Raw genomic sequence first — 24,227 nt, forward strand, 5'->3', positions numbered from 1 at the left:
CACACAAGACCTATTAGTTGCTAATACCATTGGTCTCCACTGGACATGTGAACATTGTGATTTATTTTTATTAATAATAAAGTTTAGTTTACTTTAATAGCATATAAATTGTTTAAATACGTCATGAGGACAAAGTATCATCAATATCTCTTTCCTGATAGAGATCCTAGAAATTAATATTGATGGAGTTCTTATTTCCACCTTGTAAGATAAAATATTGTAAAGTTCCTTAACTTTGCTTCTCAGTCAGCTTGCAGGGAAATTATGCTGGCCACGATTGGTTTGTATCTTCTTTGTTCTTGATAATGCTGGGGGACAGAGAGAAAACATTCCGATTTCTTCAGCAGTTTTCCAGACTTCTGACATCTGCTTTCCTTTGGTTGCCGAGACTACATATTTCTGTGAGACATTTTAGTCTGTTTTTAAAGAAGTGTTTTAAATTTTAAGGAAAATTCTACTTAAATTCACTGGGATCTTACTTTATTTGCAGAGGACCCAGTAATTATTTATATTAATTTTATACTTGAATGCATTTTGATTGCTTCTCTTTGAATATACAGAGGTGACATTTTCTCAAATACTTGATGTTTTACCTAATGGTGAAATGAATAAAAAATTAAAAATAATTGATGTATTATTAAATTTTAAACTTGCCCTTTAGTAAATTATAAATTATGTTAAAAGAAGTATCAAAAGTATATTTTTTATTGTTGCTTTGCTAGAATCTCTGTTAAATTTTAAGCAGAATATAATTTATTCTTATTGTTAATTTAACAATAATAAATATTATATATAATATATTTATATAATAAATAAATATTATTAAAATAAATTAATAATTTAAGTAGAAATTATAACTATATTTTATAGAGGAAAATAACACATATATTTTGGAAATCTATAATCATTTTGAGTAAGGTATTGTAGTGCATTTGAAATGATTTTACTAGTTTCCTGAGAGATTAGAAGCAATTGCATCATCCTTCAATTTATTATTGCATCTTTATTTTGTTTTATTCAATTTTTACTGCCCATTTTTTTAAAAACCTACATTGTGGAGAAGTTGGCCAGTATATATACTATGCTAATACTTCCAAAGACCTTTTCCCTGACAGTGTTATATGTGGACAATAAAATCACATGACACTCTTGTGTCAGGGGGCTAGAGAGTATTTTTGTGGGGTTAAATGAAAGAATTTATATTTTTGCAGTATATATTTGTGATAAGGAAAATGAAAGTAAAGCATAAAGGGATAGATTATGTATTGGAATTTGTGATTTTTATCCTTGAATGTGAATGCTATTCCTGATAAGACTTACCAGCTCTTATACTTTTTCATGTGAGAAATGTACTCACATGAATTAGAGAAAGCAAACAGAAAAAGTCTATACTACTTTTTATCCTTTTAGTGGGATTACTTTCCTTCTGTTAACTAGGATTTGAACAATTCTCTAAATTGTACATGAAGATTTTAAAAATCTTACATTGTTTCTACTCTTCTACTTACAGTTGCAATATTGAAAGTTCTTTTGATAACAAGTACGAATTTTTACTCCAGTCACATATTTTTAAAAGCAGTACCTACACTTTACTAGTCTTAACTATTCTACGGTAGTGTTAATTGTCATACTGCCAGACATCACCTGTAAACTGTTTTTAAACATAATTTTATAATTGCATTTCTGTTTTAAATCTAAAATTTTTTTCATAACACATTTTTAACATAACAGTGGGAGTGTTATATTCTAATATTTCCTCCCATAAAACTAAAATCAGGCAGAATTCTGACAGCTTGGATTTTACTAGAGTTACCATTTGTTTTTTTAAATGACAACTTTTTTTTTTAAGATTTATTTATTTATTTATACAAGCACTGGGTACAGTCAGAAGCGCGGGAGGGTGAGAGAATTCACCAGAGCCAGAACAAGGAACAAAACAGGCAGACTGACAAAGAAGTACACTGCTGAGGGGAGCAGTGGGCGGCAGGAGAGGTCTGTGCGCCATGTGAGATACTCGCCCTGCGGCCGGGGAGCAGATGGGGATCAAACCGGCGCTGCAGAGGCTGTGGGCAGCTTCGCAACCCAGCACTCAACCGCTGTGCCACCGGGGTGGCCCTAGAGTTACCATTTTTATAGCATCATTTAATTTGGAATATAAATCAGTGAATGGAAGTGGAGTGATACATAACTCAGGGTTTTTAGAATGAACTGTTGATATGAAGCTTTGATACCTTTCTGTTGGTGAAGTTGTATCATCAACAATGATTCAAACAGTGCCTTCCCTAGCATCATTTTTTCTTCTAAAGTACAAATATACCATGTTGAATATTTCATCATCAGTAGTATGTCTTAGTGCTTTGTTATAAAACAAATAACATTCTAAGATTTCTCTTCAGGGGTTCTATCTAGAACTGTTATGTAATTATAGTTATCTAGTATCATTATTTGTAAGACAAAATGTTTACAGTGATTATAGTCATTCTTTAAAGAATTTTAATAAGAATCAAGAGTTTGGCTAATTCTTAACATCAAAGGTATTAATAAAATAATATGTCAGGATGATGAAATCAATTATTTCCATGTAGGAATACCTAATCTCAAATAATAATTATAGTAAAAGTAATAAGCATATATGTCTTCTCTGTTAGTAAAACACACATGAAAAATAACAAACTAAAATAAATAAAATTGTGCATTCACAAACAAATAAAACTCCATTGACGATAAATCAGGTAAAATAGTGTGAAAAAATGAGCTAGTATAGTTCAACAGTAAGGTCATGGGATAATTACTTTACATTTATATTATTATATACATGTATAAAATAAGAATGTATATAGAAACAGTCCTCTTTTATTCCTGGTAAAATAACAATTACCTACTAGTTTAGAGTTAAAAATGCTAATAGCATTCACATTTACATTTAGATTTACACTTTACAAACATAAGTATCTTATGGCATATTTATAACCTTTTTATAGGGCCTTAGCGATATAATAAGTCATGTGACCCATCTTTTAGGAAAGAAAACATGTCAAAACTCCTTCCCAATGTTATATGTGCCTTTAATTTACTTTTGAAGATTTCATTCACCATGTGTTTTTTTCCTCCTTCCTGAAAGAAGAAAGATTGAAAGATTTGTGTTTTAGAATTACAGGATTGAAGTTTTTAAAAATATTTTTGTTTTCTGTCCACCCCTCTACATGTTACATGTGTAGCACATATTCACCAATCAAGTATAGACTGTTGTCTGCATGTCTCCAGAGTGGAGAACTGGGCTCTACTTAATGTGATGAGTTTGGATTGGTTTGGACTGTTTTAAGTCTTTCTAATTGTGTCTTTCTATATTATTTTCACAGCAACAAAAATAGATTTTTCGTAGTATCATAAAATGACTCATCAAAACTACCATTACTGGAAGAAAAAACTAAAAGACTACTTACTGTGTCTCATTTTTAAAACACGTACCTTAATTTTTAATCATTAAAAAGTGTTATTTCATAAAGCTTTCACCCTCAAGTCAAAGTTTTCGCTGATGATTTTTCCACAGTATTAGCACAGCTTATATATTAGTTTATGTCACTTATATGATACATAAAATACTGTTTCTCTATAAGTGAACCACTTAATCTTGTATTCTGGATTTTATTTAGAGTTACCTTTAATAAGAGTTTTGCCATCATTTCAGAGTTGTGACTCAGCAAACTATATCAAAACATTAAAAGTATAACTAACAATTTAATCTGATGATTCAAACAATGCTTTATTGTAATCATATGGTGTAGAGCTATCATTATCTGGTTTTCTGAACACTACTATAAATTAGTTTGTAAAAGGCTAATTAATAGGTCAATTAATAAGACATGAGGGAATTTACGGTGATTATAATGTGCAATCATTAGTACCTTTTTATCATTCAGTCAATATTTGTTGAGTAGCTACTCATTGCCAGGCTTGGTGCTAGGAGCTGTGTTGATTACTGAAGAGTATGCATAACTTCTTCCAGCAGAGTAAAATCTGTAAAAGTAGAACTCTTGCCTTATCTTTGGGAATTTATAGAAAATATGCTGTATAATAGTATTTTCTACACATAATATTTGGACTACTGTTATACATACATTAAGAAAATTATTACCTAATTTGGCTTTGAACATGAAAATATGTTCATTAGATTAATTCCACTCTACAAAAAAGTCTTTAGGGAAACACATTATGAATTTCACAAAACAAGGATATTAATTCTCACTCCATTCATGTTTCTTTTAACTACTCTATGGAAAGGTTATTTTTTTGTCCTACACATCTATCTTAAATTTATAAGATGTTCATTTAATATGCTATGTATATCTTCAGTCATATGTAGAGTTAATTTTTTATGTACTGTGAGATATCTTCCTGAGAAGTTGTCATAAAGTATATCTTTCTACATATATACGTCTCTAATACAAAATTGTAATCATCAAATATAGTGAAGAAAGGTAAAATAGGAAAAAAACTGATAATGCAGCTCACTGATTTCAGAAATTTTATTATATACTCAAATTTAAATCTATAAAAACAGCTTAGCAACAAAGTTTGAAAGAAATCCATCTTATTTTAACTCATGTAATTGTTATGTATGAGTTTGATTTGCTTAATTTAATTTGTTAAATTTTATTTTATTGAAAAGTTTAAAAATAGGTTTCCCAGTAAAGCTAAGAACCGAAAATGCATTTTCAGAAGTTTCTTAATTACATATTCTTCAGATCTAATCTGAGTATCAGTTATGTCTGTAGGATATAATATGTAGTTGCTTGTCTAAAGGTTTTTCTTAACACAAAATTGTTCATTTATTTTTTGCTTAAAGAAGCTGTGATTAGATTTTGGAATTGTAGTAATACTCATTAAAACATAGAGCATTCATGATATATTATAAATGAGTTCAATTGGAAAATTAACTTTATGAAGAAATGCTGAAAAATGTTTGTATATATATATGCATACATATATGATGTATAAATAGACATAGGTAAATATAAAAGTAAACATAAATACATATATACACACGCTACAATTAGTTAACCTGAGAACTTTGATGGGACTGCATTATGTATGTTTCCCCCAATTTTAGAGAATTTCTAACAGAGTTCCTTCCCAATTTCAGTTATTAGTAATTCAAGTTCAGATTTGGGTTAACATTAACTTAGAAAAAGGCAGCTAGACAAATTTCCCTAAGAGTTGACAATACTAAAACTTTTTAACATTATAGAATCAGTGACCAAGGATAGTAAGCATTTTGAAATACACTCAGGATTAAAATGTAAAGCATTTATTGCTCATGTACTCATACATTTATTGGATTCTTTCATATAATACCCATCCCTTTCACAAGGTACTGAAGTTTTCACATTACAGTGTTGACTTTATTCCTGTGGTATCATATTGCCTTGATTATGATTTTTTAAAAAGATTTATTTGGGGGTACAGGCCAGAGGCACAGGAAGGTGAGAGGATTCACCAGAGATAGAGCGGGGAGCAAAACAGGCAGATTGATGGAAATACACTGCTGACAGGAGCAGTGTGCAAGACAGGAGAGGTCTGCTTCGCCATGTGGATATCTCCCTGGCTCGCTGGGAATTGAACCTGTGCTGCTGCAGAGGCTGCAGGCAGTTTCACAGCGCTGTGCTCAACCCGCTATGTCACTGGGGAGGCCCAAAGTATGATTTTTAAGATTTATTTTATTTATGCATACATGAACTTGGGTGTAAGCCAGAGGTGTGGGGGTTGAGAGGATTCACTAGAGACAAAGTGGGAAGCAGAACACGCAGATTGACTGAAATACACTGCTGAGGGGAGTAGCAGGTGAGTCAGGAGAGGCCTGCTGTACCATGTGGTTTAGCTCCCTGGCCAGGGATCAAACTCATGCCTCAGTGATTGGCAATAGCATGATAACACAGAGACTTTAACCCCTGCACCACTAGGGATGCCCTTGATTATGTTTTTTTTGGGAAGTGTTAGCAATCTTACTTTTTAATTTGTGTAATTATAATATTTGCAGTAACTTGTTATGCCACCACATTAATTTTGAAGTGGCAAAATTCAAAGCAAAAGAAAAAAAGGTTATGTTTATTTGATTATTTTATATTAGCTGCATATTCCTTAATTCTCCATTTCTCTCTTTTATGCAGAGATACCTACCTGTTGACACTGTAGAATCTGGTGTCCACCCAATATACTTTTGCAGCACTCACTATATTGAAATGCTGCTGAAGGCTGAGGTGCCGCTTGTTTTTTCAGCTTTTCACATGTCTGGTTTTACACCATCACAGGTAATCCATGGGGAGTAACATTTATTCAACTCTCAAATCTCAGTGTCTTCAAAGGAAATTGCATTCTCTTTAAATATAGAAAAAACATTGAAACTGATAATATCATTTATGTAAGTATTCATACCTTTGTGTATGTTTAAATCTTCAACTGACAGCTTTCCCCCTGAGGGCTAATATGTCGGTTTACTTTATAGTAGATCCCAGGCATACACAGATTTTGAGTTCAATTTGAATTATTCGAAGGCATGGACTTTCTGAAAACCTTTGACATGTGTGGACATTAATGAAATTAATAATAATAAGGGTAATGTAAGGATTAAGTTATGTGACTGATGGCAAGAATTCTTATTAGCACTGAATGTCTCCTGTGTTCTGGAACTCCTATGTTGTTGGAATCTGGAATGTTGACTCATTTTCTTGGGCCTGAACTTGTACAGTTGGGCTACATGTGTGGTGACCTGCAGTGGCCATAGGGGTCTCTCTCCTGTGCAGAGTCATTCCTAATGGTGCAGATGTGCATTGTTTCTCATTATGTCACAGTCAGACTCAAATGGATATTTTATTTATTTTTTTTAAGATTTATTTATTTATTTATTTATACAAGCACTGGATACAGTCAGAAGCACGGGAGGGTGAGAGAATTCACCGAGCCAGAGCGGGAAGCAGAGCAGGCAGAAGGACTGAAGTACACTGCTGAGGGGAGCAGTGGGCGCCATGTGGGACCCTCCTTTGTTGGCCGGGGAGCAGGTGGGAATCTAACCCGCACTGCAGAGGCTGCGGGCAGCTTTGCAACCCAGCGCTCAACCACTGCGCCACCGGGGAGGCCCTCAAATGAAAATTTTAGAGGTTAAAGCATTTTTCTATTTTTAGGTTAAATCTTTAGAATGGAAACCCAGAAATTAGAAATGGTTAATCAAAATATTTGAATACTTTTAAAGCTCTTGATGCGTATTATCAGATCACTTTCACTTATTTTTAATCTTCTAGCAGAAATGAGGAATATCTATTCTTCTGTTCAACAATTTTTAAAACTACTAAATTGATAGGCCAAAATTGCTTCTCTTTTTAAAAATCTGTGGGTTTTTCTTTTTTTAACATTGGCAAAATTGATTATAAGCCCATGCTTTGTTAACTAGTTGAATCTTACTCCTATCTTAGTGTGTTTCTCACCGATACATATTCTTTAATTGTAACCCTATTCCCAAATCTCTACAATTACTAAGTAACATTTTACATATTTACTATTATAATTTATTGACTGTTTACTTATATACTATTGGGTTTTTATTTATTTACTATTATTTACTGATGTATTTTACTCATAACTTAGATTTATATTAATGTTGGGTAAGAATTTATCATTTGCTTCCTAAAAGCCCCTAAAAGGTATATTTATCTATTTCTACCTACTGGTTGGTTCTTTTATGTACATTTTAATTTAGTTTTGCGCATTCAAATTGGACACTTAAATTTGTATGAAATTTAAGATTACTATATATGTATATGTTAAATTATAAATTACTTTAAGAAAATTTTGGCCTTGCTGTATTTAGTCTTCCTGTTATAATAACATAAATTTTCCCATAATTTTCTATCAAATTTTATTAAAATTTTATAGTTTTTTTCCTCCATATAGGTATCACATGTCATTGCAGACATTTCTAATTAGTGTAACTTGAGATCTCTTTTTCAAATTTATTTTCTCTTTGGTTATTGTTAATAATTAGTAAAGTCACTGGCTGTTTTATGTCCATTAGGCTACACTTTTTTTTTCTAGATTTGTGTTAATGGTTTTTCTCCAACTTTCTGATAATACACTTCAATTCTGCTTTTTTATTCACTTGTATGCAGTTTTGTAATAATTCTAAATAATAATGCCTTACTAATTTTAGACTTAAATTGTAGGGAAATCATCCTGTATTTCACTATTGAGTGGTTGGTATTTATTGTAGAATATCATTGATTGTTATGCTATATAAGAATCCTTCTAGGGGCCTCCCTGGTGGTGCAGTGGTTGAGCGCTGGGTTGCGAAGCTGCCCGCAGCCTCTGCAGCACTGGTTCGATCCCTGGCTGCTCCCCGGCCACCAGAGGAGGGTTCCACATGACGGGCAGACGTCTCCTGCCGCCCGTTGCTCCCCTCAGCAGTGTATTTCAGTCCTTCTGCCTGCTCTGCTCCCCGCTCTGGCTCTGGTGAATTCTCTCACCCTCCTGTGCTTCTGACTGTACCCCGTGCTTATATAAATAAATAAAAATAAAAATAAAAGAATCCTTCTAGTCTATGTATAGTATTCATTGAATTTTTTTTCTTTCTTTTTACTCCAGTGAGAATGTTTAATTTTGTCAAGTTCTTTTATGGTTAAGATTATGTTAATCTCAGGGCTTAGTTGACCTGTTTGTAACATATTGATAGATTTCTTAATTGTAAACTATCTTTAGATTCCCTTGGATTTTCCCTACTTGGAATATTTTTATTATACACAGTTCTTCTTGAGATTTTAGTTTTGCTTTTATACTTATTTTGAGGAGCATTTATGTCATTTATATTTACTTGTATTGATTTTCATCACATGTTGAGTTTTAAATTTCCTGAAGTAAGGGATTGTATATAGTGAGAATTAACATTCTTCTTGGCCAATTCTAGCTCTTACTATGTATATACCTAAAACAATTTAGGAATTTTGAATCACAAAATATTTAATCCTGGTCAGAATTCTAGCTGTTCAATTATTTACTATCAACTCAATAATCTATTCTTTTTATTCTTCTAAAAATTTAAGCCAAGCAGCAATATGTTCCTGGGAGTTCCTTTTCCGGTCTAGTCTTGATTATTACAACCTATATTGACTAATAGGATGAATCATTTATTAGTTCCTAACATATATCCTTTAATTTAAAATGGTTTATCAAAGACTAGGAAAATCAGGTTCTCATATCAGTTTGGCTGCTTCTTGTCAGTTTGGCACCTCTTTATTAACTTGATTTAGCTGTCATTATGATATTGCATAAATGTAGCAGATTGGTTTGATAAAAATCGCTGCATTATTTCTGAGCAGTAATGTTACTATGTTTCTTAAATTATCTAATATAAAAATGCCATTTTAATGGCTCCCAAAGTGAGCTAATTATTCTGTGCCTTAAAAAGTATATATCATTGCTTTGTTGATATTGTTTGTCATTTTATTGCTAATTATAAAATTGAAAACAACTTTTAACTAAGTAGGTATATGTGGTAAAGTAATTACTTGGATACAAATTTTGTATTTCAAAGCTTATTCATTTTGATCTAATTAGGAGCAGTGCTTTTTGAAGTGTATTTATAGACACTAAGGGACTGGTTGATTAATGAAGGATTTCTGGCAGGTTGCTAAATAAAATAAATACACAGATCTCTAGAGTAAAAAAGAGCTCAACAAGAATATGAAAAAGTTAAATGTAGTTATATTTTTGTTAATTAGAGTTTTTTAAGAGCAACTGAGATTCGAAAGATAATAGAAAAGCAAATACATTCTTTAAAAAAATGAACAGAAAATCACATGGTCTGATTAACTTTTTCACCAATTTTTTCATTTGTTAAAATCTTTTGTTATCATGTTTTATTTGCTTTCGTGACTTAGGAAATATCTCATATCTTTAAGGGTTTATTTCTTGTAATTCCTTGGATCATCATTTGTATACCATTGATTATTATCCTGTACTGTGTCAATATATGAATAATATCGATAATCCTCTGAATGTGCTCTAGAAAACAATTCTATTTTTTAAATTTCCTGTTTCTTTTTCTACCATCATGAAAGCAAGATTAAAGAAAATTAGTATCCTTTCATATATTGTGACAATGTTTTCTAAAAATGTAAAAGTATACAATGCAAAGCAGAATGTCAAAGACTGGAATGCCCCTTGTTAAAAGTCATATTCATAAATTGGTATGGACTCTTCCTCTCTTCATGTTGCTGATACTGTTACTAAAATGATACCTTCTCCCTCCCCATGACCCATCCTTACTCTGCAGGTGCTTACCCTTGAATGTCCAAATGGAAACTCTTAATCATCTACAAGGATATGATTCAACTTTGATGTAGTATACTGTTTCTATATGTTCTTTTAGTGGAAAAAAAGTTTATTTTGCAAATTAGTTATTTTTCTCCTTATCTTCTCATTAGTTGAAGCTCCTTAAGGTATATGTGCTTGACTTATCTTAAGGTTCTTTCAATGTCTTATACTGTCTGGCCTAGAAGTGCAACAAACAATACTTTTTTTTCAAATAGTGACTCTTTGGAGTGTGTAAAGTGTATAAAGAAAGTGTGTATATATGCACAAAGATTTTTTTTAATTTTTGTTAAAGATTTATTTATTCATGTATACAAGGACCTGGGCACAGGCTAGATGAGCGGGAGGATGAGAGGATTCACCAGAGACAGAGTAGGGAACAGAACAGGCAGACTGACCGAAACACACTGTTGAGGGTAGCAGCAGGCAAGACAGGAGAGGTCTGCCATGCCATGTGGGCATCTCCCCGGCCTGCCAGGATGGAACTGGTGCTGCAGAGGCTGCAGACAGCCTCACAGCGCTGCGCTCAACCGCCTGAGCCACCAGGGAGGCCCAAAGATACTTTTATGATACTGTTTATAGTATCAAAAAACTGGAAATAAGAAAATGTCTATGATTAGGGTTTTGGTGGACTAAATTATGGTTCATGCACAATGGAGTTCTATGCAGTTGTAAAAACAAAAGAGAACTATTTTTTATATTGCCATATACTTTTATTAAGTAGAAAAAGGTGGAGAAGAAAGGATGTATAGTTTGTTACATTTATATAAAAAAGGGTAGGAATACAAGTACAAATGTGTTTATATTAAAAGCATGAAAGTATGTACCATAAGTGATTGAAGGAATGAACAGATGGGACAGAATATACTTTGTATTTTTACTTTGAAATCACTTAAATATTTTATATAAGTGGATGCACATAACCAACAAAATTCATTCTGCACCTCCAAATATAAAATCAAACTAAATGAAATGAATTTAGTAGTTCCCAGTTGATGGTATTATGTCATGAAGAACCCTAGAAAGCACAACAATTTGAGTGTACATGCCTACTGATATGTCATCTAAAGATAAAGAAAATAGCAAAACACTACCGTTTTAATAATACTGCTTGTGGTAGTGTTGGTATTGTAAATCTGAGATTGCCATTTTTATGTGGTAAATGAAGTATTACTTTGATGCCATTGATAACAGATTTTCAGTGTGTATTAAAACAAACACAGATATAACTTATTCAATGTATGATGCATTTTATCTCAAAAGTTTAAAAGAGGGGAACCTATAGAGGAAAATGGGCTTGAAATAGATCATCAATCAAATTTGTAAGCTTTGATTAATCTGGTTCATTTCCTGTTTTCTCCCTTTTAAATGTATTTGAAAAAATCTATACTAAAAATATAAAAGAAAATATGTGTCATATCTATTTGGACATATCCTGTTTCCTTGTCCTTTTAGAATTCCAGCCTGTCAGCTGATTTGCAGATCGTATTTTATAAAGATAAGTTATTTGCTTCAGGATTTAAAACAATGATTGATAATTTTATTCCAGGGAAATAGTGTTTTGGAATTCGCTCACAATTTAATAATCCCAAAGTATCTTGCACATATGATAACAATAGCAGATCTACTTTCTGCCAAATGAAGAGGGTTATATATTTAAAAGTGTAAGTCTTCCCTTTAAATATAGGTACCATGAAATCAAGGATTTGTCTTTTGTTCACTTAGAAATTATAAGAATGCTTTTGTATATTAAATTATTAAATATATCAATAATTATTTGCTAAATGAATAATATTTGTATCTTTGTAATAGAACAACATTTATATAGCTATTTATACATTTTCTTCATGCTTTCAGTTTATAATCTCTCATTTCCTTCTGAAATTCCATGTGTAGCAAGTTGGAATAATAATCAAAGTGGGACTAATTATCTCTACATGAAATTTTAACTTCAGATCTATTTGTTTGCATCTTATAAACTTGCCAGGTTTTAAAGTCAAAGTGAGTTCATTGATCAATAGTTTCATAGTATTCAACTTGTAGAATGTTAAGGCCAGCTAGGAAGAAGGTGGACATAATCTGGGACTCGTTTATCTACTTATTAGTCACCCCTGAAACACAATTGAATGTAAACGACTTTCTCTGACTACGGGGATCATTTGTATTCATTTCTATTCTTCATTTGTTTTTCCTTCTTCATTCATCCGGAGACTCTAACTTTGATTAACATAGCATGGCCATAAGTTGATTGACATTAATAGCTGTAGCAAAGAACAGAGACAGAGAGAACCCTGGCAGCAGTGCATTAAGGGAATTGAAATTATTGCTTCTAGTCAAGGAAGTATTGACTACTTCAGCCTCTCTAGTGAAGTAAGAGCATGAGATATTTTCTCTCCATTCCAGTAGAGCCATGCTACATGGGTATTTTGTGGGCAATGGAAATTTGGTAATTGACTGCTTGCCAACCTATCCTCCCAGTCAGGATCTGGGAGAAGAATTCTGTTAGTGCCAAGTGAACAGTAAATTTGAGACTAAAAGAAATTAAATATACCCTGCCTATTGACAAATACTCTATGAGAAGAGTTGGGGCCATAGTAACAGAACATATTTGTAAAGGAAAATACTGTACCTGATAACAGAATTACTGTCAGAAAGCAATATTTGATCAGTTATTGTTGGTATTATCAATAATAAAATAGAAATAGGACCAGAGGATTAGATAAAAATATATGCACATAATGGCTGAAATTAAAAGCTTAGTGGTGGACATGGGAGTAATGTATAGAAAATAAAAATTCAAAGATACCATTTGGTATGGCATGAACTGTGTTCCTCAAAAGATTCATATATTCATGTCCTAACCCCCTTAGTATCTTGAATGTGACTATATTTGGAAAGAGGTTCCTTAAAGGGGTAACTAAGTTAAAATGAGGTCATATTCCACTGTGACTGGTATCCTTATAAAAAGAAGAAATTTGAACACAGACATGCACAGAGGAAAGACTATAATAAATAGGGTGAAGGCTAACATCTACAAGCCAATGATAGAGTCCTCAGAAGAAACCAACACTATTGATACCTTGATCATGGAATTCCCCAGAATTGTGAGAAAATAAATTTCTTCTTAAGTTACCTATTCTGTCATGCATTTTTATGGCAGTCCTAACAAATTTATATACCGTGTTAAAAGCAGTTTAAAAAGATCCAAATTCAAGTCCCCAAAGTGTGAATCAGAGATAACAAATCTTAGAAACTGAGAATCTGTTTTAAAAGATAGAGCAAAAAACCACAAAAACTTTATCTTCTATATCTATGATAGTTAGATAATCCACATCTGTCCCCATTCCCTCTTTTCCTATCCTCTTCACCCCTCCCCCCAAAAAAACCCCATAAAATTATAGGAGTAGTTCAATAAAAGATACCTCAATGGAAATTTGTTAATCATAAATAAAAATTAAAATATTGGAAAATAATGTCTTTTTTTTTAGATTTATTTATTTATATAAGCACTGGGTACAGTCAGAAGCACGGGAGGGTGAGAGAATTCACCAGAGACAGAGTGGGGAACAGAACAGGCAGACCGAGGAAACACACTGCTGAGGGGAGCAGCGAGCACAGCAGGAGAGGTCTGCGCACCATGTGGGACACTCACCGGTGGCCAGGGATCGAACAGGCGCTGCAGAAGCTGCGGGCAGCTTCGCAGCCCAGCTCTCAACCGCTGAGCCACCAGGGGAGGCCCTGGAAAATATCTTTTAGGAATAGGGTATAGAGTATAATGAATGGGGCTGCTTATAACAACAAATTTATTGTCTTAAGAGCTCTGGAGGACAGAAGTCCAGAATCAAGTGTTAGCAAGTCTAGGTTCCTTTTTAAAGACTCAGGTAAAGGACTGTTCAGTGTCTCTTTCCTAGCTTCTGTAACCGTAGGTGCTTCTTGGCTGATAGGTGCACTCCAGTCCTCTGTCTTCACATGACATTGTTCATGTTTATCTTTTCACAATCTTCTCTCTTTGTTTATTTCTATGTACAGATTTACCCTTTATATATGGTTATCAGTCATACTGAAATAGGGCTCACCCAAATGGCATCTGTTTCTAAATAATGTCACATTCACAGGTATTGGGGGTTAGGACTTTGACATATTTGGAGGAAAAGGTGGGAGACATCATTTTACCCATAATGCTAATACACAAACATGTTAACAATGTTAATGTCTGTGTCACAGTTATTTCTTTTTTTCTTAAACTTCTGTTTTTTGCACAGTGAGCATGCATTGCTTTTGTAATCTCAACAAGTGTTTTTCAAACTAAGGTAATCTTTATGAAAGTCTCATTTTTTAATTATTGTCTATATTAGCTCCCAGTCTTAAGTAATTCTGTTTGGTTGAAATTATTTTCTGATTCAGCTAGAGTCCATTTGCATTAATGTAACATGTAGCAAGCTGTCATTGCATAATTATACACCTGTGATTATAGGTAGGATAGAAAAAAATTCCATCTTTGAATTAAAATAATCTCTTAGCATTTGTTATCTGTTCAGAGCAGACAGGTGTTTTGGGTAAGAGGAGGATAATATAAAGAAGGCATTAGCAATAGGTGTATGGATAGAGTGAATACTATCAGGTACTTCCTAAGTCTTGAGTTCCAAGGCCATGTAGTTTTTTTTCATGTATTCAGCAAAAAGGTGAAGGATCTCTATTAGGCTTGTGTACAAAATGTCTAATTTAAATGCTAAGCTCTTCATTGTTTTTTGTGTTATTAGTTAACTGTGTTTCAAAAGCAATAAGGTTATCCTAGCTTTCTAATGAACTGACTCTTTTTTCCCCCTCCTAGATATGTCTGCAATGGATAACTCAGTGTTTTTGGAATTATTTAGATTGGATAGAAATTTGCCATTATATTGCTACTTGTGTTTTCCTTGGTCCTGATTATCAAGTGTATGTCTGTATAGCTATCTTCAAACATCTACAGCAAGACATTTTACAGCACACTCAGACTCAAGATCTTCAGGTTTTCCTAAAAGTAAGTCTTTTTATATTTAGGGCGAAATGTTGGCTGAGAGTTAATAACTGACTTGACTGGTTGCTTAATGGCAGATACTTTCCTATACACTATCCAATTATAAATACAACCTTTTTTTTATACTCTTATTTATTTATTGTTTGTTTGTTTATTTATTTATTGTTTATTTATTTATACAAGCACTGGGTACAGTCAGAAGTGGGAGGGTGAGAGAATTCACCAGAGCCAGAGCGGGGAGCAGAGCAGGCAGAAGGACTGAAATACACTGCTGAGGGGAGCAGCGGGCGGCAGGAGAGGTCTGCGGGCCATGTGGGACCCTCCTCCAGTGGCCGGGGAGCAGCAGGGGATCGAACAGGCGCTGCAGAGGCTGCGGGTAACTTCGCAACCCAGCGCTCAACCGCTGCGCCACCGGGGAGGCCCTATAAATACAACCTTGAGAGGTAAGTACTATTATCATTCTCATTTTAGCAATAGGGAAATTGAATTAAGTCAGTTGCCCAAGATTATGCTACTGGAATATGGTGGAACTGAGATATGAAGTTAAGTTTATAGATCCAAAACTTGTTTTAACCAGAATGCAATGTCAAAAAATTCTTTATATTATTTGGACTAATAAAATTCATATAAAGGTTTGATACTTTTTAAAATATTAAATGTAATTTCCTATAGTTTCTTAATCTACATTTTTCTACCCTTCCAATTATTTTAGGAGTTTTCCATGAGAGAATGTTCTACCATCTAATTTTTAAAAATCACTGCTATATAAAAGTTAGTATTTGAAATAAGAGACAGTTGTTTGCTTTCTCACTTGCTGTAATTTGACTTGAAGCTCTGGACTTCAAGAAATACTTAATACTTAATTTTTGATGGAAATACAACTGTTTTAAGTTAAAACCAGCATTTGCCACTTGCTAGATTTTTTCAAGGTCAACTAATAATTTCATATAAATAAATTCTATCTATATTTTTTACCATTAGATATGTGTCAGAGCAATTTTCCATTTACTGATGATTTAATGTAAATAAATGCCATGATTTAAAGTACCAAACTATTGAGCAATTTTTTTTTTTATTGAGCAATTTTTTAATTGAAGTAACATTGACTTATCACTGTGTATATGATTTAGGGGTATAAGATCACACTTTTCAGGGGTATGTTAGCACACTATACCCATAGTCAAGACACTGAAGGTCCACTGCCCCCCTCCCTATTTTGAACTCCCCTCTCACTCTCTTGCTCAGGGAGCCTCAGTTCTGCAGTCAGATTTCTCAGGTTTGCTAGTTTGGTTTTATCTGCCCTTTGTTTTGTTTCTGTATATTCCACATACAAGTGACACTATTCTGTATTTGTCTTTCTCCTTCCAACTAATTTTTGGTTAGCATAATGTCCTACAGTTCCATCATGTATTCACAAATGGCAAAAGTTTATCTTTTTTATAGTTGAGTAGCATGCTATCATGTATATATGCGACTTCTTACTCTACTTGTCTGTCCTTAGGCATTGAGGTTATTTACATAACTTGGGTGTTATAAATAGTATTGCAGTGGACATAGGAGTGCATATACCCCTTTGAATTAGTGTTTTGTATTTTTTGCATAGATACCTAGGAGTAGAATTGCTGGATCATATGGTACATCTATTTTTAATATTTTGAGAAATGTCCATACTGTTTTACACAGGGACTAAAGCAGTCTACTTTCCCACTAACGGAATACTGTTTCTCCACTTTTTTACCAACATTTGTTGTTTCTGGCCTTTCTGATATGGGCTGACTTGCAGGGGTGATTAGGTATCTCATTGTCATTTTATTAGCATTTTCCTGATAAGTATGGTGTGAGCATTTTTTCATGTGCCTATTTGCTACCAATATGTCTCCGGAGAATTGTTTGTTTAGTCCGTCTGCCCATTTACTAATTGGGTGGTTTTCTTTTTCTTAAGTTGTATACTCAACAAAAGTAGATTTGGGTATCAGACCCTTGCAGATGTAGGGTGTGCATTTAATTCATTCCAGTTGGTATGGAGCTTTTTTTTTTTTAAGATTTATTTATTTATTTGTTTGTTTGTTTGTTTGTTTATTTATTTATGTATACAAGCACTGGGTACAGTCAGAAGCGCGGGAGGGCGAGAGAACTCACCAGAGCCAGACCAGGGAGCAGAACAGGCAGAAGGACCAAAGTACACTGCTGAGGGGAGCAGTGGGTGGCAGGAGAGGTCTGCGCGCCATGTGGGACCCTCGCCCTGGGGCCGGGGATTGAACTGGTGTTACAGAGGCTGTGGGCAGCTTAGGCAACCCAGCGCTCAACCGCTGCACCACCGGGGAGGCCCGGTATGGAGCTTTTTTGTTTTTGTGATAGTTTCTTTCACTGTGCAGAAGCTTTTTAGTTTAATGAACCACCTTAGATTATCCTCATGGAATAGAAGCAAGGAACTTCCTCTGACGCCGGCTTCCCTTCTGAGTACCTATCAAGTATTTTTATTTCATCAATATTGAATTCAAAATGTCTCAGACTTCCTACATTTATCACTAGAATTTTAATATTAGAAACATTCTGAATGAAAAAGTATGCCAAGACAATAATAATTGTACATGTAAAAGGAAAACCTAGGTAGGAAAAAAAGATCTGCAAGAGATAATTTAGAAAACAGGCATGGTTAGGGCAAAATATGTGTTCTTTACTGATAATAGTCATTTTCATTAGCTACTGTGGTCAGATATAATGGCTAGGGTACTATTCAAAGTAATTCTCTAATCTCTTGTCCCACTTTAGTTTCTTTTACAGTGTTCACTGCTTAAATATGTATATTTAATATATATTTAATAAATATATGTATTTAACATATATAATAAATATATATTTAATCTAGACTCATTGTCTACTATATATATATTGTCAGTCTTCTCTAATATAATGTGTTAGCTTCATGAGAATTTTGATTTTTGTCTATTTAATTTACTGATGCCTCAAACATTGCCTAACACATAGTTGGTGCTAGGTACATATTTGTTGATAGAATGAAGAATGTACATAAGTAGAAAGGACTAGGTGAATTAATTTAGTTTTATTCACATTAAATAACATACATTATTACAGTCTTCAAAAGTTTGTCATTTAAGGATGCCTTTTATTTCATCATCTTTAAATCTGATTAATGTTGCTGATTATTGCAGTTTCATGTCTACCTTGACTAATGTTGGGGAAAAACAATGTAATAGGTCTTGCAAATGATGACCTCTTTAAATGTGCCCCAAACTCTGTTCTGCTTTGGGCATAATGCTATTAATTTAACATTAAAGATTTTCTAAATGAGAGGAAAAAAAGATTATCTTTACTACTTAAATTCTATTTAAATTCCTGAAATTTTAATTGAATTGGTTTAAATCCAAACTAAGAACATGTTGGCAAAGAATTATGTAAGCACTTGCCTTAGAACTAACCTTACTTCTTCTGATGTTTGCATTCATCTGAGGGATTAGGAAAAATGCCTTTCTAATACTGTGACTTCACTTTATTTTATTTTTATTTTTTCAGCAGGTAAGGCTCCAGTTCAGTGATGTCTTTTGATGGGCAGTTATTTTTATTATGAGATAAATTTCAGTGTGATTTATGTAAATTTGTGTTTACAAACCTCTTTGACTATTAGGCCCTGTTGTAATCTCTTTTGTAAAGTATATAAATATATGAACACCATTTTTCACTTATTCACATATTAACTAATAATACAATTTTATTTAATGAAATCATTTTTATTCTTTTTTCCTTCAGATCACCCAAGTCAGGAATAGATATATGACATTTTAATTTCTCATTCAACTGTAGTTTATAGGGATTAATCTTAGAAATTACATTTTCTAGCTTCTGATCCAAAATCTCAAATACATGCTAAAAGAAAAAAGAACTGTCGGGCCTCCCCAGTGGCACAGCGGTTGAGCGCTGGGTTGCAAGGCTGCCCGCAGCCTCTGCAGCACCAGTTTGATTCCTGGCCTCCGGGCGAGGGTCCCACATGGTGTGCAGACTTCTCCTGCCGCCCGCTGCTCCCCTCAGCAGTGTACTTTGTCAGTCTGCCTGCTCTGCTCTCCGCTCTGACTCTGCTGAATTCTCTCACCCTCCTGCACTTCTGACTGTACCTAATGCTTGTATAAATAAATAAATCTTAAAAAAAAAAAAATTCCCTGGCAAAATTAAAAAAAAAAAAGAAAAAAGAAAAAAGAACTGTCAATATTTCTCCCTATAACTACCTACCACAGCCATAATAATATTCTTATAGGTTATAAATTATTCCTTGAATCTACATATTTAATAACTGGTCCTATTACAAAGTAATAGAACAGAGATCTTTTCATCATGTATATACTTTTCATCATGTATATACTTTTCATCATGTATATTTCATATATTTATGTGGACTTTCTTTGATTTTTGAAGAATGGGCCCATACTTTTTAGATGAAAGATATTGAATCCTATTATAAATAAGTTCAAATCATCACACCCAATTGAGTTAATTTGCAAAATATTGAAAAACCACAAGCATATAATGTTTTCAACTATTATCAATTGTCCTGAGACACTTCATATAATGAAATGATTCCAGAAGATTGGAAATATGCATTTTTTTCCAGGATTAAGTTTTCCGTTTTGACAAAGAGTGACATGAAAGAAGCATTGCTGAAGGAATAAAAATCTGTCTGAACATATAAATTAGGAAGAAATCAGTCCATTTGTATTCATTTTGATTTAGGCTCAATGTTTAAATCAAGTAATTGAGAATCTAGACTCATTGTTTCCATTTCTGGTAGTTCACCAAATAGTTCTTCATGATCAATATATTAAAAAGAAGACTTGTAATTTCTTAGATCAGAAGGTGGCAAACACTTTCAGGCAGTCCGGGCTTACTAAAAACATGTTTATGTTTTCTCTTTGAATTTAACTACTAGAATATTAAATTAGGTAAATATCATACATATAAATTGATTTCAGGAACATATTATCTGAGTTTTTCACAATGTCCTTGTAGACAAAACAGAAATGTGGGTTGGATAATAGAGCATCTACATGCTTTATTCCCACACTTTGATTGTAATAGAGTGTACTAAGCTAGAATTCAACTTCTGAAGGTATGCTGAAGAACTTTGGCCGTGGACCTGAACATTTTATCTGAGATAGACGATAGTTCAGAAAATCTTAGGCATCAAACTTCTGGATAGAAAAACATCGAACAAAGTAAATATTCTCAAATATCTCAGCATGCTTGAAATTGTATTTTTTTTTTTTAGTGGAGTTACACACACACACGTATATTTAATGATAGTTTAATAGTACTTCAGAAAACCTTCTGTTCTGTCGATTGGCTATATTGCATTCCAATCTAGCATACTAATAGGCTGGCAGGGATCTTGGTTTTAGTTTGTGAATTCAGTCTGGGAACAAGCTTCACTGAAAAGCCAGACTAAGAAAAATTGTCTTCCAGTGAAAATCAGGCTTAATTAAAATGCTTCAACTAAATTCTGCATATTATGGCAAAATCAATTTATAATTATGAAAAAAATCAGATTAATTTCAACCCAATCAGAAAATTGTCAAGAGGAATTTTGTTTCTGTTGCTATTGCAGCTGTTTTTATGGGAACATGTTGACAGGAAGATCAGACTGAGAAAAGCCAATTGAATACTAAGCTTTTAAAAGACAGAAGTATGCATAATATTAGAAATACTTTACTATCTGAGGGAATAGATAAATACTCAGTATTTTGTCAACTCTCTATTGTAAATAGGTTTTCTGCATTGTCCTTATATAACTAGAGTGTCCGTGAATTCATATTCTGACTCCATCACTGTATAAGTCTTGGGCATGTTGTTTAACTTCTCTAAGCCTCAGCTTCCTTCACTATGTAAGTAGGGGGTTAATTAATACCTGCTTCTTAAAATTATTGAAGAATTAAATGAAATGATATCTGTAAAGTACTTCTAGAACATTATTTGGCTCACAGCAAGTGCTTCCAAAAACAAAACAACTTAGCAGTTACTTGAATTTCTGTATCCCTGTCCATCCATTGCCCATCCTTCTCCTGTTCTTTCTTTAAGAAAAAGATATGTAAAGAACACAATAAAGGAAATAGGGTTTTCTTCTGAGGCTACAGCTAGACTATGTACTTTTACTCTTCTATTTTTTTGACTTTGATTTAATATTCTCTTTATTTTTTATTTATATTTTTTTACATCATTTTTCATTTTTAAACAATGTTTGCTTCCCTCCGCCCCCCAGGTGTAGTCCCCATAGAATTTCCTTCACCAATGCACCCGTGCACCATCACCACAGTCCCCTGTGCTCCTCCCTCCCTCCCTCCCTCTCTCCCTCCCTCCAGTACTCTTCTTTTTTTTTCCAGCCTCTGTGATATATATATATTTTGCAATAGCTTGCATATAAATGCCATCTCTAGGAATACTCTCTTACATTGTATCTGATCTAGGCCTGTTCTCTCATTTATCCAGCCAAGATTGATTCATCTCTCTAGTCATCACACATGCCTAGGAACCCCTCACCTGAGTTGAAAATTTTAGCCATTCTATATAGAACCCCAAACTCTATTTGTCTGAATCAAATCCTATGCTTTTTCTAGTATACCAAATTGTGCTTTATTGAATAGGTCGATTACTTTTACATGAGAGTATTTAGTGGACCTTCTGTTTTAATATTCTCAGTAGTAAAAGAAAACCAGTAGATTCATATATGAAACTTCTATATACAAAGAAGGAAGAGAACCTGTATTTTATGTCCTATCAAAATACAGAATAAACACACAGTATGGTGGTTCAGAATGGTAATTTTTAATGTTTTTTTATAATTCAATATTTGAAACCCAGAATTAATGAGAGTGCAAGACATTGAAGGCACACTGGTTGAAAAACTATTGGGTATAAAAAGAAAATGCAGTGTCCTTAAAGTGAACTCTAACACATTAACTGCTCTAATGGTCACTGTTTTTAAAAAATAAACTTTTCTTAACAAAAAATGCATTTTTATATAAAATGGAATAGTTTAACATTATATAATTATATATATGCCTATTTAAAGTGTGAGGGAATTTATATTTTTATACAGAGTTCAATAGAATTAGTTCTTTAAATGAAATGAGGAAATGATCTTTCATAACTTGAATAATAAGCTGTCAGTCTAAATGATCATATTTACAAAGAAAAGATATCCACTAAAAAAGTAATTAAGAACATTTAGGATAAAATAAAAAACATTCCACTTTGTAAACAGTAAGTGGAATTCAGAGATTCTAGATTTTATTCAGAGCTAACATTGCATGCAAATTTTAAATAATGAACTACATCATTTAAAAACATGCTTTTTAAAATGAATATTTAATTTTTATTTTATGAAATCAGACCTTAATAGCCTTATTGCTCTCTTTATGGGTGTCTCTTCAGTGTATACATCAGGGTATTTTCTCTTTATTTTAAAATTAATGTCCAAAATAAAAGTCATAATTTCAAAAAATACACTCTAAGGAAAAAATATTTTTAAAACAATATCCAGAGTTACCCATAAGTAGGTCTTATTTTTAAATTGTACAATAATTAAAAATAGATTTTACCTTTTTTTTTTTGCCCAGAAAGATTAGAAGTTTTTTTCAAATATTATCATCCTATTGTAATTTACATTTAATGACAATAAACATTCCTTTATATATCAATGCATATGTACTAAAACAAATTTTTTGTGGCATCGGGTTTTTATTCTCTTATTAGAATAACACATTACTGTAATTCCTCTCCAATTTAGGTATACTTTTGGTGAAGAGGTGTTCATGAAATCACACATAATTTGAATGAAGAGAATAGATGGTCGTGTTAGTTCCTTGGCTGTAACAGGCAACTGTTTAAAGTGAATTCTTGAACAGTAAGCTAGATTGGTCTTACTTTGATCTTATTTTCTTCCACAAAGAACAAAGTAAAATATTTTTTATAGTAGAAAAAAATTACAAGGCCAAATATTTTTGTTATTCATGAGATGAACATCTTCCCTTTGAAACAGTTGCTTATACAGAAAACTGGAGAAAAGGTCTCTCATAGCAGTTAAATTTAGACATCAACCTGTCTCATTCACCAATGTGTCTTCATTATATAGCCAAAAACCTTGCTAATAATAATGGAATGAATAAGCTGATGAATAAAAAAATGAAAGAGTGTATAACATCACAATTTTAAAATTAGGGAGTTCAAATTTTTATTTTGGCAGGTATTAGCTCTAGTCTTAATGGTGTAAGTATTATGAAGCAGTAACATTTAATTTCTCTAGTGATAATCTCAAACTCATAGATCAGTAAATTTTTTAAGTACCAACTAATTTTTCCCTCAAATCATCTGATTTAAGGTAATGCATGGCAAAATAAGTGTAACATTCTCCCAAGTTATTTGAACATTGTAAAGTATTGTTAACCTATAAGTAACCAGTGACACCTGAGTTCTTATTGAGCATTGTTGGATGTGTTCCTAGCTACCCTACCTTGATGTCTCCCATGTATAAATAGCCTCTAACAAAATATCTGCACATGATAATATACATGTATTTATTCTTTTAAAATTGTTTTTTATTTTTGTTACAAATGGATGTCCCTACTGTTTTTATTATTAAATGCCTCGTTAGGGATACTATTAAAATTCAAATTGGTACAGACATGCATAGTACCGACATTGTGAATTGCAAGCTGTTGAAGTCTTTATGAACAATAGCTATAGAACAGAAATTTATTGCATTATTATAGTACCCTTTGATAGGTAAGGTTTAGGGTCTTTACAAATTGCAAATGTAAACAATCATTTTATAATTGAAAGTTTTATATAC

The 24,227-nt window shown here is 32.8% G+C and overlaps 1 protein-coding gene across 3 annotated transcripts in view; it reads left to right on the top strand.

Annotated features, from left to right (window-relative positions):
- TBC1D32 (TBC1 domain family member 32) overlaps positions 1 to 24,227 on the top strand; it is a gene marked incomplete at both ends in the record, with an annotated part of 169,720 nt that overhangs the window by 145,089 nt on the left and 404 nt on the right. For all 3 annotated transcript variants that reach the window (XM_084228396.1, XM_084228397.1, XM_084228395.1), the window contains 3 exons: positions 247 to 401; positions 6,168 to 6,308; positions 15,188 to 15,376. In XM_084228396.1, the coding sequence (XP_084084522.1) occupies positions 247 to 401; positions 6,168 to 6,308; positions 15,188 to 15,376 (485 nt within the window). The remainder of the gene's footprint in view (positions 1 to 246; positions 402 to 6,167; positions 6,309 to 15,187; positions 15,377 to 24,227) is intronic.

Source organism: Talpa europaea (assembly GCF_964194135.1).
Source record: "Talpa europaea genome assembly, chromosome: 2".
In the NCBI taxonomy this organism is placed as follows: domain Eukaryota; kingdom Metazoa; phylum Chordata; class Mammalia; order Eulipotyphla; family Talpidae; genus Talpa; species Talpa europaea.